Source organism: Durio zibethinus, chromosome 26 (assembly GCF_047325235.1).
Source record: "Durio zibethinus cultivar Kanyao isolate XHJ-2024 chromosome 26, ASM4732523v1, whole genome shotgun sequence".
NCBI lineage: Eukaryota > Viridiplantae > Streptophyta > Magnoliopsida > Malvales > Malvaceae > Durio > Durio zibethinus.
Window position 1 is genome coordinate 8,390,876 of NC_143187.1, and position 14,650 is coordinate 8,405,525.

At 32.4% G+C, this 14,650-nt stretch overlaps 1 protein-coding gene and 1 pseudogene across 6 annotated transcripts; one reads left to right on the forward strand and one right to left on the reverse strand.

Annotated features, from left to right (window-relative positions):
• Positions 1–2,828: 2,828 nt before the first annotated feature.
• On the reverse strand, positions 2,829–9,614 carry LOC111274940 (putative LRR receptor-like serine/threonine-protein kinase RFK1). 5 transcript variants are annotated; one of them, XM_089755903.1, is made up of 24 exons: positions 9,369–9,614; positions 9,062–9,224; positions 8,583–8,654; positions 8,423–8,491; positions 8,255–8,326; positions 7,968–8,039; positions 7,787–7,858; positions 7,611–7,682; positions 7,428–7,499; positions 7,249–7,320; positions 7,078–7,149; positions 6,885–6,953; positions 6,692–6,757; positions 6,517–6,576; positions 6,369–6,410; positions 6,074–6,117; positions 5,548–5,930; positions 5,267–5,465; positions 5,008–5,142; positions 4,568–4,686; positions 4,226–4,436; positions 3,866–4,103; positions 3,615–3,765; positions 2,829–3,524 (listed from the first exon to the last, which is right to left on the reverse strand). In XM_089755903.1, the coding sequence occupies exons 1-24, from the start codon at positions 9,466–9,468 to the stop codon at positions 3,039–3,041; spliced, it is 3,111 nt and encodes a 1,036-aa protein (XP_089612029.1). In that variant the 5' UTR covers positions 9,469–9,614; the 3' UTR covers positions 2,829–3,038. The 5 variants fall into 5 exon arrangements, with proteins under 5 accessions (XP_089612029.1, XP_089612030.1, XP_089612032.1 ...); XM_089755904.1 differs by having other exon boundaries at positions 7,787–7,855; positions 9,369–9,565; XM_089755907.1 differs by lacking the exons at positions 2,829–3,524; positions 3,615–3,765 and having other exon boundaries at positions 3,862–4,103; positions 9,369–9,602.
• Positions 9,615–11,230: 1,616 nt separating this feature from the next.
• On the forward strand, positions 11,231–13,578 carry LOC111274941 (seipin-2-like; annotated as a pseudogene). The gene is made up of 2 exons (XR_016334263.1): positions 11,231–12,380; positions 13,273–13,578. The product of XR_016334263.1 is annotated as a seipin-2-like (transcript).
• The last annotated feature ends 1,072 nt before the right edge of the window (positions 13,579–14,650 follow it).

Consider the following 14,650-nt stretch of genomic DNA (forward strand, 5'->3'; position numbering starts at 1 on the left):
TTTAGATCAAGTGGGAATAACATTTTTTTAGTTTTTTCTTGTAATATTTAAAATATTTTCAATATAATACTTTTGATAAGGTTTTTTTAATAATTTTGTGCTTTTATTTTTTTACTTGCTTATTTAGCACAGATACACTCAATAATTTATAAAATTATTTTATTATTTCGTACAAAATATTGTTCATATTAAGAATAATAACGATTTGAATCAAATCGAATTCAGTTCAAAATTTTGAGATAATATATAATATTATAAATTTTTAAAATTCGATCCAAATTTAAATCGATTTTCTTTCGAAACTAGTTCAATTTGAATTGAATTTTATCAATTCGATTCAATTTATCGATTTTTAAATTTTATTTTTTATTTTTATATATTATTTCAACAATAATATATTTAAATAGATTTATATATATAATAATTATTTTTTTATTTTATACAAATTTAAAAAAAAAAATAAAAACTAATAAAAAATAATTAAGTTTGGTTCAATTTTTTAAGTTTTTTACATATGGATCTGAAATTCAATATGAATTTAATATGTATATTTAATATTTGAGTTTAATTCAAATCAAATAAAAAAAATTGATTCAAACCAAATCAAACACTATAATTTTGAATCAATTTTTTATTTTTGGAAAATTTTTTCTCACCGAATTCATATAAAGGGTCTAAAATGAACAGTACTTTTATGGAGATTTTTTTCATATATTATTATAAAATTTGTGCTTTTCTTTTTTTTTTCTTTTTTTTATTTATCATAAATACCCTTAATACTTCATAAAGTTTCATTCTTATGTTAGACAAATATCATTCATATTAAGGGTCTAAAATTAACCAAGCTTTATATGATTTTTTTAAAAATTTTATTATACCCTCAATAATTCATAAAATTTTATTTTTATCTTGAACAGATGTCATTTATATAAAGGATCTTAAATGATAAGCATTTAATGAGATTTTTTTTTTCATATTTTATTATAGATTCGAGCATAAGCCGATTAAGAGAAGTTCTATTTTCACCCTAAGAATTAAACAATACATCCTAAAAATTTTATTATAAATTTAATAGTTAATAAAATTACTCAAATATCTATTAATCAATTATTTTTTTATCCTTCACATCTCTTTTTTTTTTTCTTCTTTTCTTTTTACTTCATTTTCAGACTAGCAGTAATTTTTTTTTCTTCATAGTAATAAATTATATTGTTGTCAAAATTTATAATTAAAATTTATAATATCTTATATATTATCAAAATAAAAAGTAAACTTAAAAAAAATAATTGTAATAATGAAATTTGAAAATAAGATTGAATAAATTGATTTTCATAAATTGATATACAAAAGTTTTTAAGGATATCTGAAAATTCATTTTCAAAAACTTTTAAAAACTTTCAAATATAAAGAACTAGCAATTTATCTTTAATTATAAGTTTTTTAATTTTAAATGGATAAATTTTTCTTTGAATTTAATTTTAAATTTTTAGGATTATAATTAGGAAAAAAAAAGAGAAGAGATAGGATGTGAGGGAGAGGAGATAGAGTATTTTTATATTTTGATAAATTTTAATTTTAAGTATGAAATGTAATAAATTATTAATAAGGTGTTAAAAATAATAAAATGTGTTAAGTAAATTAAGAAAAGGGATATCATAAAAAAAAAAAAAAAGTAAAAGCAAAAATTTTTTTTCTGCTTCGCTTTCCGTTCCAGTGCAGTGCTTTGCGTGACAGAGACCATCAATTTTAAGCACATAGGTTTTAACATGTCGCAAAGTCTATTTGTTCATAGTCATGCTAATCCCTTCGTTGATGTGACACTGCAGTTTGTTAAATTATGCTTTTCGCGAAATTTCTCGTGCCGACACCTTTTTCTGGTCGCAGTTGTGATCCTTGTGGCCATTGAAGTCTGCTGATGCACGCACCTTTTCTGAAATATAAGATCAAGGTTCATTTTCATGTTTCAACGGTCGCGATCTTCGATTCTAATTTTGAGAGATTAAAGTAATATTTTGTAATAATTTTTTAAAAATATATTAAATTTATTAATAATAAAAAAATATAAATATATAATAATAAAAATTATAATTATAAATATGTTAATATATATATATGTATATATAGAAATGAATATGTTTAATAATTGATCTCATTATTTTTAATTATAAATTATTAATATTATTTTTTATAAAAATACATATTATTTTATCATATTTAATATTTAAATTATTAAAGTGAAAAAAATCACAATTTTTTTTAATAAATTAAATTTTAAAACAAGAAAATAAAAACTTTAATATGATAAATTAAAAACTTCTAATTTTTTACATGGTATTTTTATATTATGAAAATAGAAAATGCATTTAAATTAATCATATTAATTATTTTGACATGTAATAATTTTCAAATAAAATGAGCATGCATAATATAATAAAAAAGATTGATTGAAAAAAAAATTATAATTGGATATTTGTCAAGTTATTATAGTTATTGTAATACTTATATATATATATATTAAACTTAAATTTAAATATTTGTGAAAATATAATGTTGACAATTTTATTATTTATTTTAAATTAAAAAATTTATAATAAGTAAACACAAGTTAAAATATTATAATTTTCGGAAATTAAGAATTGTAATATTTAGATACAAATAACTTTTGTAATTATATATCCAATATAAATACATAGAAAAAAGAATAATACATATCTACATTGTAAATTTAAATTTGAGATGGTCAAATTAATTTTTTTATAAAAAAAATTCAAATTTATTATCAAAATAACGCACGTATAAAAAAAAAAATTCAAAATTTTTGGGGCAGGTTCTTTAAAGGATCCGCCAATGGTTTCAATGGCAGCTTAGCGCCAACAGTCAACCACGTATCTCACATTATCCCAAGCTAAGTCAAGGTCTTTGATAAAATATACAAATACGATACAACGAGTATATATAGATTGTCAACAAAGACAAAAAGAATAAAATAAATGGTAAGAGCATCCTGACAATCCAACCATGGTATGTTTCTCTGACTGCTACGAACTTGATTGGATTTCGTTAAGATCATGGGCAGATACAGACATTGTTGAAGAGCCAGTCCACGACGGGAATGATGTTGATGTCTGGCTTTCCATGGTTCTGAACCTTAAATGGTATTCCTCATTGATTTCATTCAGGTCATAAGCATATGCATCAGAAGGTTCAATCCTGGACCCTGCAGTTGTTGAACTACCCACCTGGCTTTCCAAATTCTGACTATTCATAGACTTATGATGGTCTCTTATGGCTTTAAACCTCAAATCTTGACTGTAACTACCTGGATCAGGTACAGATTCTGGAACGTTGATTGTTCCTTCTAGCATGCCTACTACTTCAGACATCGTTGGCCTTAGCGAGGGCGAAGCATTTGTGCATAGAAGAGCTATTTTAATCATCCCTTCTGCTTCTACCTTGTTAAATTCAGTTCCCAGCTTGTCATCCACCAACTCTAATAGCTTTCCGGTTTGCTGTAAATTACAGGCCTAAAAAAATACATAAGAACAATTAAGGACATTGCTATATTTTTCAACAATCTAAAAGACTCCTTGTTATGTATATATAGTACTGATTACCCAATCAAGAAGGCAAGTATATTTATTATCTGGATCATAACTCATATTGTGCTTCCCACTGACAATTTCCAGTGCCACAATTCCAAAACTGTAAACATCTGCCTTGTACGTCAAATATCCCCACAATGCATACTCCGGTGCAATATATCCTCTGCATTCAAATTTGTCATGCAATTTAGATTTGAAGTTCAAAACAGAATAATCAACTAGAAATCTAGAATAAAATGGAACGATGACAAGAACTGGCTTACATTGTTCCTGCAACTCGTGTGCTGATGTGGGTTTTTTCCTCCTCATGAAGCTTAGCCAATCCAAAGTCGGATATTTTAGGATTGAGGTCTCTATCTAGCAGAACATTGGTACCTTTGATGTCTCTGTGAACAATTTTGAGTCTAGATTCTTCATGGAGAAACGCTAAACCTCTAGCTATCCCCGTACAAATCTTTTGCCTGGTAGGCCAGTCCAGGTTCATTTGACTATATTCTGGGCCTAAAGAAAGTAACCAGTAAATATTCAATAGGCAAAACAATCACTGTCCACCTCTCCAGGTTTTTGTTTCATTTTTCCATCCAAATAAATTTACCACGTAAAATATTGTATGCTGCACTTACCAAACAAAGCCCGAGAAAGGCTATTATTTTCCAGGTACTCGTATACTAGCAACAATTGATCACCTTCAATGCAGCATCCGTAAAGCTTTACAAGATTCGGATGTTGCAAACATGATATCATGCCAATCTCGTTCATGAATTCACGATTGCCCTGACTTGATTTTGAAGATAGCTGCTTCACAGCAATGACTGTACCATCAGCAAGCTGGCCCTGCTACCCAATAATGAAAATTAATCTGAGCATAACTTTTAAAAGTGAAATATCAGATTACTATAGGGTAACGCTTTGGGTGTGGGTCTCCACATATAGGGTTCATGATGACTGATATCTGGCTTGTATACCTTGTAAACAGGTCCAAATCCACCTTCTCCAATCTTGTTTGCAGAATCAAAGTTATTGGTGGCAGCCTTAATCTGCTTTAAAGTGAAAGAAACGGTTTGAACGTCTAGTCCTTTAAGATCTGTAAAAGAAGAGAGTTCCTTGTCCATTACAAATTTATATATTTGTTTATGGAAAAAAGATAGAGAATTTGGAAGCTCGTCTAATTAACCCAATCTGTGCATGGTTTTGTTATGTCTATTTGTGAACACACAAAATTTTACACCTGAAAGTAAACAATTTTACCCGGGAACCTGGAAATTGAGATTCATAGAAAGGTATTTCATGCGATCTAAAAGCTGAAAGAATGCTTGTCATTTTTTTTAATACGTGGTTAATCTATCTGAAATTGCAAGAAAGAAAATTCTTAAGGATCGACTTCTCTATCTGAAACAATGCAAACCTTTTTCTTGCCGCCTCTTGGCTTTGAAATAGTATCTCCACCAAAGGATACCCAATGCCAAGAATATGAGCAATGCTCCTAGGACACCAACAACGATTGGCACAACATTCTGTTTCTTCTCTTCAGGTTTGAAATCTGTCCCAAAGAACTCACCAATCCGTTAAGCTAATTGAAATTAAGCTGGAAATAATAATACCTATAGCTAAACGTGTAATAAAGAGTAGGATCAGGATGAGGAAAAGGGAAAAAGATCACATACTGGGATTCTCTAGGGAGATTGCTGAAATGAGTGGACCATGGATTCCTCTGTCAGGAATTGCTTGAGTTCCTTTGCCGGCCCAGTAGAAGCGGATCTCTATTCTACCATTTGTTACATTAACATTATATGATTTTGTATAGGGGGTAAGAACTCCTTTAGCTTCAGCTGCTATATTGAAATCTTCCTCCACAACCTCATCCTGCCACATGAAAAAAAAATTCTAGAAAAACCTTGTTGATAAGCTATTGACACAATCATGCATCTCAATTGTGATCACTTACCTGAATAAAAATATCAAACATGCGCCTTCCAGGACTTCCATAGCTTGCATTATTTGAGAATTGAATCTCGGCAAAGTGTAGAGTCACAACATAGTTCCCATTTTCTAAACAATATTGATAATAAGTAAGCGAAAGAGGAGACAGACGTGCAGTAGTGTATAATTCAGGGAGGTTGGGTGACTGAACAGTTGCAATAAAACGTGACTGTAAGTTCAGTTCATTGTCATCATCTCTGAAGTCTCCAGTGCTACTGAATCCCCAGTTATCATCACTTTGATACAATGTTGCAGCACCACCAGAACCAAATTTTCTATCTCCTCTATAAGTTTTACCGTTTATTGTCACATCATCACCACCACAATTTACGTACAAAGAGTGTGAATCTGAAATGGAGACAAAAAAGTACTAAACTACAGATGGGAGGAACTTTGCAGACGCTGTTGGAAAATGGTAATGAAGAAAGACATGAAAATATAAGGTTAGACTATAAAATTCGAAATGAAAGGATCATTTTCTGCATACTTACATTCTTCACATTCGAAATCATTCTTGCATTGAAAAATTTCACCTCTGTTATGATAGACAGAAAAGGGAATGGATTAACACCAAAAGGGTTTAGGGAAAATTACTTATATTAAGAGAAACTTGGCTTAAAATTTTGAACTATTTAATGAAGAACAAAGGATGGATTTTATTTTAGTCAAGCCTAAAAACTGAGAGCAAGAGAAAGAGTAACTATGCTGTACCAATGACAGTGGATTCTATGGCCATAGCTGGAATTTTATAACATACACAATAGATGCAGTATGAGGGCAACTTACAGGTTTCTTGATGAAGAACTGCGGAACAAATTAACATTACTCCTATTTAAAGACCAAAACACAATAAAATTCAGTAACATTGCATTAGGAAAGCATACAGGAAGTAGACAGTTCTCTCCAATTAAAAGTAAAAAAATGAAAAACCAACAATGGCTGACAAGCAGGCTGCTCAGGGCTTTGCCATGCGAAATTATTGTAGGAAAGATCTCTGCCAGAAAGAATGAAATAGAGCCATCTTCTTAGAGTTATTGCAAGTGAGGAAAAACTTACAAATATTCTTCAAATAGATACAAGAATTAGAAATCCTAGTAGAAAACACATACACAGTTATTCCTGTCCTCAAGATTGACTGTGGTATATTTCCACTGAGATTGTTGCCAGTTAGAAAGCTGATGTTCATCATATCGTAAAGTCAGTGTTACAAGCTTTACAAACCATAAACTAGAAAAATATTGGAATCATGGCTTAGACGATTTCTTTCATCAAAGGAGAAAGAGGGGAAAGAAAGAAACTTGCAGGAATTTTAAGTTGCCAGGGGGAATGACATCTTCAAGTTCTCCATTTAAACTGTTAAAACTGAGATCCCTGTCCAAAATCACAAGAAAAACATGAATATATTACATCTTATGGTTAAAATTCCCCATGAATTCATGATACTTCTAAAAATTAAAAAGTTTTTAGTAATTAAAGACATATAAAGAATGCTCACAGCATACGTAATTCACTCATGTCCCAGACATATTCAGGGATCTGCCCAGAAATGCTGCATTTCTTTAGAATTCTACAACATCCAGAATTTTGGTGATGTCAAATATAATGATCCAGAAGTGATTAATCATATGCCTTTTTAAACTAGTAGAAGATTAACAGTGAATGTTACATTCGCCCGATGCCCTTCATGTTCCTTATATCAGGAAAAGACTGATTTGTTCCATTTATGTCACTTATTATCCTGTACATAAGTATAATGTTGAGAAGAAAACGTTTAGCCACAAAAAGTTCAGTAAATTGTTGTCACAAATCTACTGCTGATGGTAAAATTGAGAAGCTTTCACTTACAAAGTTTTCAAGTTTTCTAAAGCAGAAATCGATGATGGAATAGGTCCTTCAAGTCCACTACCTTGCATTTCCCTGGTTATCTCAGATAAATTAACAAAAAACAACCGAGAAGATTTCAAGTGAAAATACAAATTTGATGCTTAAAGTCACTTAGAAACCTCTTGAAAGTTGAGGATATCTTACAATCTCTCAAGTTTGTTCCAGTTCTGAATGAAATCTGGTATACCGCCATTCAAGTTGTTGTCATTTATCCGACTGCATTTTGCAATATTAATGTTAGTAAGTTAATAACAGACTTCTTCCGTTTTTTTATTGTGACTCAATTCAACTAGTATAACAAACCCTACTAAAAGGCTTACAAGTCTGTTAAGTTCCTCAGATCAGCAAGTTCTGATGGCAAATTTCCACTCAATCTGTTGGAGGACAATCTTCTGAAAGGACAAATGTATTACATCCTTCAAATACTATTGAGAGACATTTCAAGAGAATATAAAGTTCAAGAAAACAAAAATTTGAAGAGGAAGTCTTGAAATGACTTACAAAGTTTCCAAGTTGACCAACTTCCCGAACTCTGGAGGGACTTGTCCTGAAAAATTGTTTACTTCAAGATCCCTGAAAGATAGATAAGCTAAGGTTAGTAATAGGACACAACATTCACCAACCGGAGAATAAAACTCTTCATTCCTCTGATTGTGTACTTAAAATTCGTTACTAAAAGTATGCAAATAATAAAATTTAAGAAGTTTATCTCTAAATGTAAAATTTATGGACCAAAAGGATTCCAGTTTCTGAACATCATCCATAAATTAGAGTACTTCAAAACTTACAAGTACTTAAGGGTGCTAATGTTCCACAGATAGCTTGGGATACTCCCTAATAATCGGTTTCCAAAGACAGAGCTGCGTGAAGGTTGTCTGGTTAGCTCAATAACAAACAATTATCTTATCTTTTCTTGCATAAGTTTATGGTGAAATTAGTTGGGGAGAATAACTCACATTTTCTCCAACTGCATGGAACCCCATTCAGCTGGTATGGAACCACTCAGGTAGTTGTAAGCAAAATCACTGCACGCAATATTAAGATCATTCTAATATACTTAAATTTATATGCGTGCACACCATGTGATGTCAGAGAGAAAAAGATTGTGTTGCTTACATCTCTATGAGGTGAGGAAGAAGTACTAGTTCAGATGGAAGTGCACCTGGAAGGTTCTGACGCTTAAATATTCTGAAATCCATATAACAAGCTAACTATTAGTCACTTTGAATCTATCTGTATATTTCAGTTTTTATTTTTTCTGGGCCTAAGCTATACATAACATATCTATGATTATGGACAACTAGAATTCCACAGTTTTATACTTGACAAGATGTGGGATCAGTCGAGTAAAAAACCTGCACCTTTTAAGTCGGTTTAAGTCTGAATAAACTATAATAAAAAACCTGTTTAGATCTTTTCTCGAGGTTTATTGAGGAACACTGAAAATGTTTTACAAAGAGTGTAAGATATTTGTTAAGTTTTTTCTTAAAAAAACAAAATCCAATACAATAAAAACCTGAAATGAGTGCAGAAATTAAAGGTAGTAGAAGAAGACTAAGTACAAATGAATACAAAAAGAATGGACCGGAACCTACAAATGTGTGACATGACAGGTTTCATTCTGGCAGTAGCAAGTAACGTTTCTCTCAGGGACAAATCCTCTTTCTACCCTGGTTGTGCCAATCTCTTGGCAAACGTTTTCATCAAAATTCCAGTCTGTTGCTCCCATTGTCCTGGCAATTTGATTCAGAACATTCACTGTATAAACACATCCATCAAAAACCCGATGTCATCACATCTTGTTCATTGAAACCCAAAAATAAAACATGACAAGAACAAGAATATAAAACTAAAACAAGAAAATGATCATAAAGAAATAATTCAATTAATTCATCATCACACCCTCGTCTTCAGGCAGCCTGGCAGCCTCAGATTTATGAGTTCCTATCAAACTCAAAGCTAGAGCAGCCGATACCAAAATCACGGTCTTGACAAGCATCATCCTGACAAAATTGCAGTACACAGAAAATCTTTCTCCCCTTTTTATCTGCAACCATTATTTAGACTGTTCCTCTCTCTTAAGCAACTCCTTTCATTTGACTTAATGTAGGAGAACGGTGTAAACTTGTCAAATAGTTTATGCTAGTCAAATTAAAATGTTTAACAAACTTTAAAATGAAATTAGCCACCATGCATTCTCGTCATTCTTGACCTTTCATCAAAACACTTTTCCCGTAGCGTGACCTAACCGTGATTGTGGAATACTAGTGTTATTTTTAATGGAGTATTGCATTATCTTGGGAATTTCTTTTTTGATTTTTTGCCAAGTGATTGGCTTCTTTTATAGGATTATTTCATACGGCTGGTTACTTCAGATTTTCAAACCGCATGCTGACTAGGATCAGCACGTGGACCCCCTATACGTGTGGTCAATTTTCAGTTTTTAAAACCAAAAGCTAATTGGTTGGTTAATTTAAACAGCTTTCAATTGTCTTTTGCTTTATTCATGGACGAACAAATTCATTGGTTGCCTGTATCTTTTGACTTGAAGATCATAGAAAATTCCAAACGTATTCTTGAGAGCAAAGCGGTGCAGACAATAACATCGTTCATACGAAGAAAAAGTACTCTAATTTCATTTTAATCAGTGCATTATTTTAATATCGCACACATTTGGAATTGTGATTGGCATAATAAAGATCAAGGCGTGAAGGATTGAGGGTCAAGTAACGGGGGGACAGATGTTGAAATCTGGACCTGACCTACTGAATTAGGGCTGTCTGGCTTGCCATAGCTACTTGTTGCATTAGACTCTTAATTAGGACTCCATGTTGATGTCATACAGATCATTTTCAGAGGCAGAGGAAGATTGACCCGCCAGAACCTGGCCGGCCGGCCTTGAATAAATGACCTGACTTCCTCTCGAGCTCTGGTTATGTGTCTGTTTATGATGATCCCTTACGGCCTTACACCTTAAATCTCAGTTTTAGGTACTTGCTCCAGTGCTCACATCTGGTATGACTGCTGGTCCTTCTAGCATATTGCTTAATACTTCAGACATGGTTGGCCGTGATGCATATGAAGCATTTGTGCAGAAGAGAGCTATTTTTATCATCCTTTCTGCTTGCACCTTATTGAATTCAGATCCCAGCCTTTCATCCGCTAACTCTATTAGAATTTCACTTTGCTGGCAATGGCAAGCCTGTCATGTAAAGATCAACTTATAAAGTAAAACTACTGCAAAATATTTCGTTACACATCAAGAATTATATTAACAGTAAAATCTTAAAACTGGGTAGTTTAGTCATGATTTTCTTTGTGTAAATAACCAAAAGAAAGTTCTGGTTGCCTTCAACAATCTTAAAGGGAGAAATGTTTAAAGCAATATCAGTTGAATTTTGGAGCCATGACACATCTGAAATGTATCAAATTACAAAGACATTGCTTTTTCAAATTTTGTTGGCCGGCAAAGTTATATGCCTATGAATAATTAAGTCTTGATTCTTCATGGAGAAAAGTTAAATCCTCTGCCCTGTTGGCCAGAAAGTCTCACAAGAAACTAAAGGGCTACTAAACCTATTGTACACGTTTTCTAGGCCCATTATCATTCACCCAAGTTATACACGTGGCAAAAACAATCTTATTTATCATAATTTTTTTCTATAATTACTTAAAATATTTCTTTTCTTTTTTTTATATATAAATATAATATTTCGTTCATTAAAATATTATCCAAAATTATTTTTAATTTCATAACAATACTAATACTAGTACTAATTTTTATAATTTGAAAAACAATTAACAACTAAGGAAAGGAAAGAAATGTGAAAAAGGAAAAGGAGGATGCTATCGTCGCCAATTTTCCAAATGGAATCCCAAAACGCCGACGAAGAGGACCAGTTCTTCGACGCACTCGACGACCTCCCTTTTTACGATTGCCTTGCCTTCGACGAATCAGATTCTTCCACGTCCGACTTACCTTCTACTATCCGCCATCGGGTCTTCTCTCGCAGAGGAATCTCCTCCAAGGAACCCGGCGATTTACTTCTAGAAGCTTCCACCATCGAAGACCACTCGAAAACCAATTTGAGAGAGCCAAGGTCTAAGTTTTACCGCGATGTGAAGACAAATGATCACACTTTCGAGATAACTGAGTCAACTCGCGATGGCCTCAACTCGAACCGCGTCATAGAAGAGAAAAGCGACGTCGAATCCACGGTCACCACTGCGAGAAACGATGAATTAGTTGACCGAGCCCGTAACTCGGCTGATTCGGGCGCTGAACTAAGTGAGTCACTATATTCTTCCTCGAGTTTGCTAGTGTTTATAGCTGGTTTAATGATAAAGGCAATCGGGTTTCAGTTAAATTTGCTAATAAGCTTCGTTACGTTTCCTCTGTCAGTGTTAAGCTCCTGCTACATGTTTATTATTGATCCTTTTCAAGCTTTGAGGAATGGTAGAGCTTATATAATCACAAAGTTGTTAAATATATGGAATTCTATTTGTGGGTATTTTAGTCCTTTGATGTATGAGTGGTTAAAGGATTTTAATTCTATATGGAACCTTGTGTTCCGATTTGGGTGGGGAATGTTTTGGGCTACATATGTAGGCTGTGTTTTATGTGGGTTATTGTTTACTTCACTTGTGATTAGTGGGGTTTTGATGAGGTATTTGGTGGAGGAACCATTGAAGATAAAGGAAATGTTGAACTTTGATTTTACTAAGAGTAGTCCGGTTGCATTCGTTCCTGTTGTATCTTGTGCTGCTGTTGGTTGTGGCATGAAATGTATGGAGAAGATAGATGTTGGGAAGAATGTGGGTTCCCGAGTCATACCACCCGATCACAAATTGCAGGTTACGGTTTCTTTGACATTGCCAGAGTCAGAGTACAACAGAAATCTTGGGATGTTCCAGGTATTTGGTTGATTTATGGAATGCAGAAATTGCCATTGTTTTCAAGTTATTTTACTTCTGTTTAGTTGTGTTTTTTATTTCTCATCGAGAATTCAATTTGGGGTTTATGGTTCTGCTTGTAGTTTTAGATTGGTTAGGTTTTATGCTGACATTCTTTAGCACCTTTGTGAGTCATAAATGTATCAATTGTTTTAATTTTGATAAGAATTACTGATGAGCCAGTTTTGAAGTAATTTCAGAACTTATTAGACGAAGTAATTGGACCTAGTAAGTTAGTAAACAATATTGTTGTTGGATTTGGAGTGTCCGTCAACCTTAATCATTGAGGGAATGGGTTATTATTTCCTCAGGTTACTAGCCTCGTGAGCCAGGAAAAATTTATAGCCAGTGTATTTGCCTGAGATGATAGCATTTCTAACCTAATGATTGAGGGAAAATTGGATTGTTCAGTTGATACTTCCATATGTTAGTAGCAGCCTGCTACCATAAGAGAGTTCTAGAATACATTTGATAATATTCTGGTGATTGTTCGTTTGCTTATTAGCAGCATAAACTTAGAGTCTTAGACCACTTCCTTTTGCTCTCAAACACTAAAATTGAGTATAAAGTTCGGTTTAATTTTGATGTATTCTGTTATCCTGAACAATTCTATCCCATATGTATTAAATAACATAATATAGTGATTGAGGCTAATGATATGTTGGCTGAAACCTTGGTCTAGAACTAGGGCTATGAAAGTTTGGTAACAAGGAAAGATGGCCATTTTATAAAAGGTGTTTCTTCCTGAGTAAATGTAATGGTTTTTATTTACCTTTATCAGTTATATGACTCTTTAACTTTTTGTAACCAAAATTGTATTTGATGAATGCTAGTGCAATTTTTTTTTTTGAAGGTCAGGGTAGATTTCCTGTCTGTTAATGGTGAAACTCTTGCCAGTTCAAGCCATCCATGCATGTTGAAATTCAAAAGTGAGCCTATCCGCATTCTGTTGACATTCTTTAAGGTTACTCCTCTTATCACTGGCTATGTTTCAGAGGCACAGACTCTGAATCTGAAGATTAGAGGTTTGAATGAAGGAATTGTGCCTACTGCTTGTTTAAGGGTAGTACTTGAACAACGAGCGGAGTACAGGCCGGGTGCTGGTATTCCTGAACTATATGATGCGTCCCTCATCCTTGATTCTGAGCTTCCTTTTATAAAAAGAATTATATGGTACTGGAAGAAAACTATATTTATATGGGTCAGCATGACATCATTTATGATGGAATTATTGTTTGCTTTAGTTTGTTGTAGACCTATACTCATTCCGAGAACAAGGACAAGAGATGGTTCTGCTAGCAGCAGTTCTACACAGAATAGATTGCAAGCACAGATTTGAAGCACTGCGGACTTGATAATAATGCAATTAAAGATTTACCTTATCCTTTAGTTTTCCCCTGATTTTTTAAATCTTTTTCAACTCTGATGTACAATTGTATATATTTCTTCTTTCAAATAAATTGAAATGATTGAAGTTTTTGTGTTTGGAGTTGTCTTAGGTCTAATTCCTATTACTTTGGCTGGATTATTCATAACCGCATATTTACATTACAGACGTGGTGGTCAGTTGAACCTTTGATTAATTAAAATCTCTATTTTTTATTGATCCCTTTAATTTTAATTTAATTAATTTAATTCAAGGAGGTCAAATATGAATTGCTGTTCAATTTTTTTTTTCTTCAGTTCGGTGTAATTTTCAACCTAACAAGAGCGGAATCATGCTCTCTAGGATTTGAACATATGACATTGGGTTTTGGTTGTTTTTTGTTGTAAGCACTCCTTTTTCTATTTTAGGGAATTGCTTACGTCTAGTAACAAGTAAGAGTAGTCGATAGTATTAGATATAGATAAAAAAAAAAAAAAGAAAAAGGAAGGAATAAAAAGAAATTCTACTAATCAATATTTGTAAGGCGGTCTTTCTTGTATTCTTGTATTAGATCCAAAGGTTTTTTTTCCTTGATCTATGTTCAAAGATGATGAATCTATTTTTTTTTCTTTTCTACTCTTGTCCTGCTGTTCTATTTTTGTTAATACCATTTATAATGATTGATGAATCAAAAAATTTTAATTGAACTTATTCTTTCAATTGGTATTTTTGCTTATCCCTGTCTCTTTTAAAAATTGAACTTAGGTAAGTGCTTTATAAACATATGTATAAAAAGAATATATTTCATTTAGCTCCTTCATGCATACTCTAACTAGTTAGTTCAGTTTTTTACTAGCGATTTTAA

Excerpts from the sequence above, each read along its gene's own strand:
- LOC111274940 (XM_089755903.1), bottom strand. The coding sequence starts at position 9,468 with ATGATGCTTGTCAAGACCGTGATTTTGGTATCGGCTGCTCTAGCTTTG. Across the intron at positions 7,859-7,967 it reads TTGGTCAACTTGGAAACTTT|AAGATTGTCCTCCAACAGAT; the intron begins GTAAGTCATTTC and ends TTGTCCTTTCAG. Across the intron at positions 5,931-6,073 it reads TGATTTCGAATGTGAAGAAT|ATTCACACTCTTTGTACGTA; the intron begins GTAAGTATGCAG and ends TCTCCATTTCAG.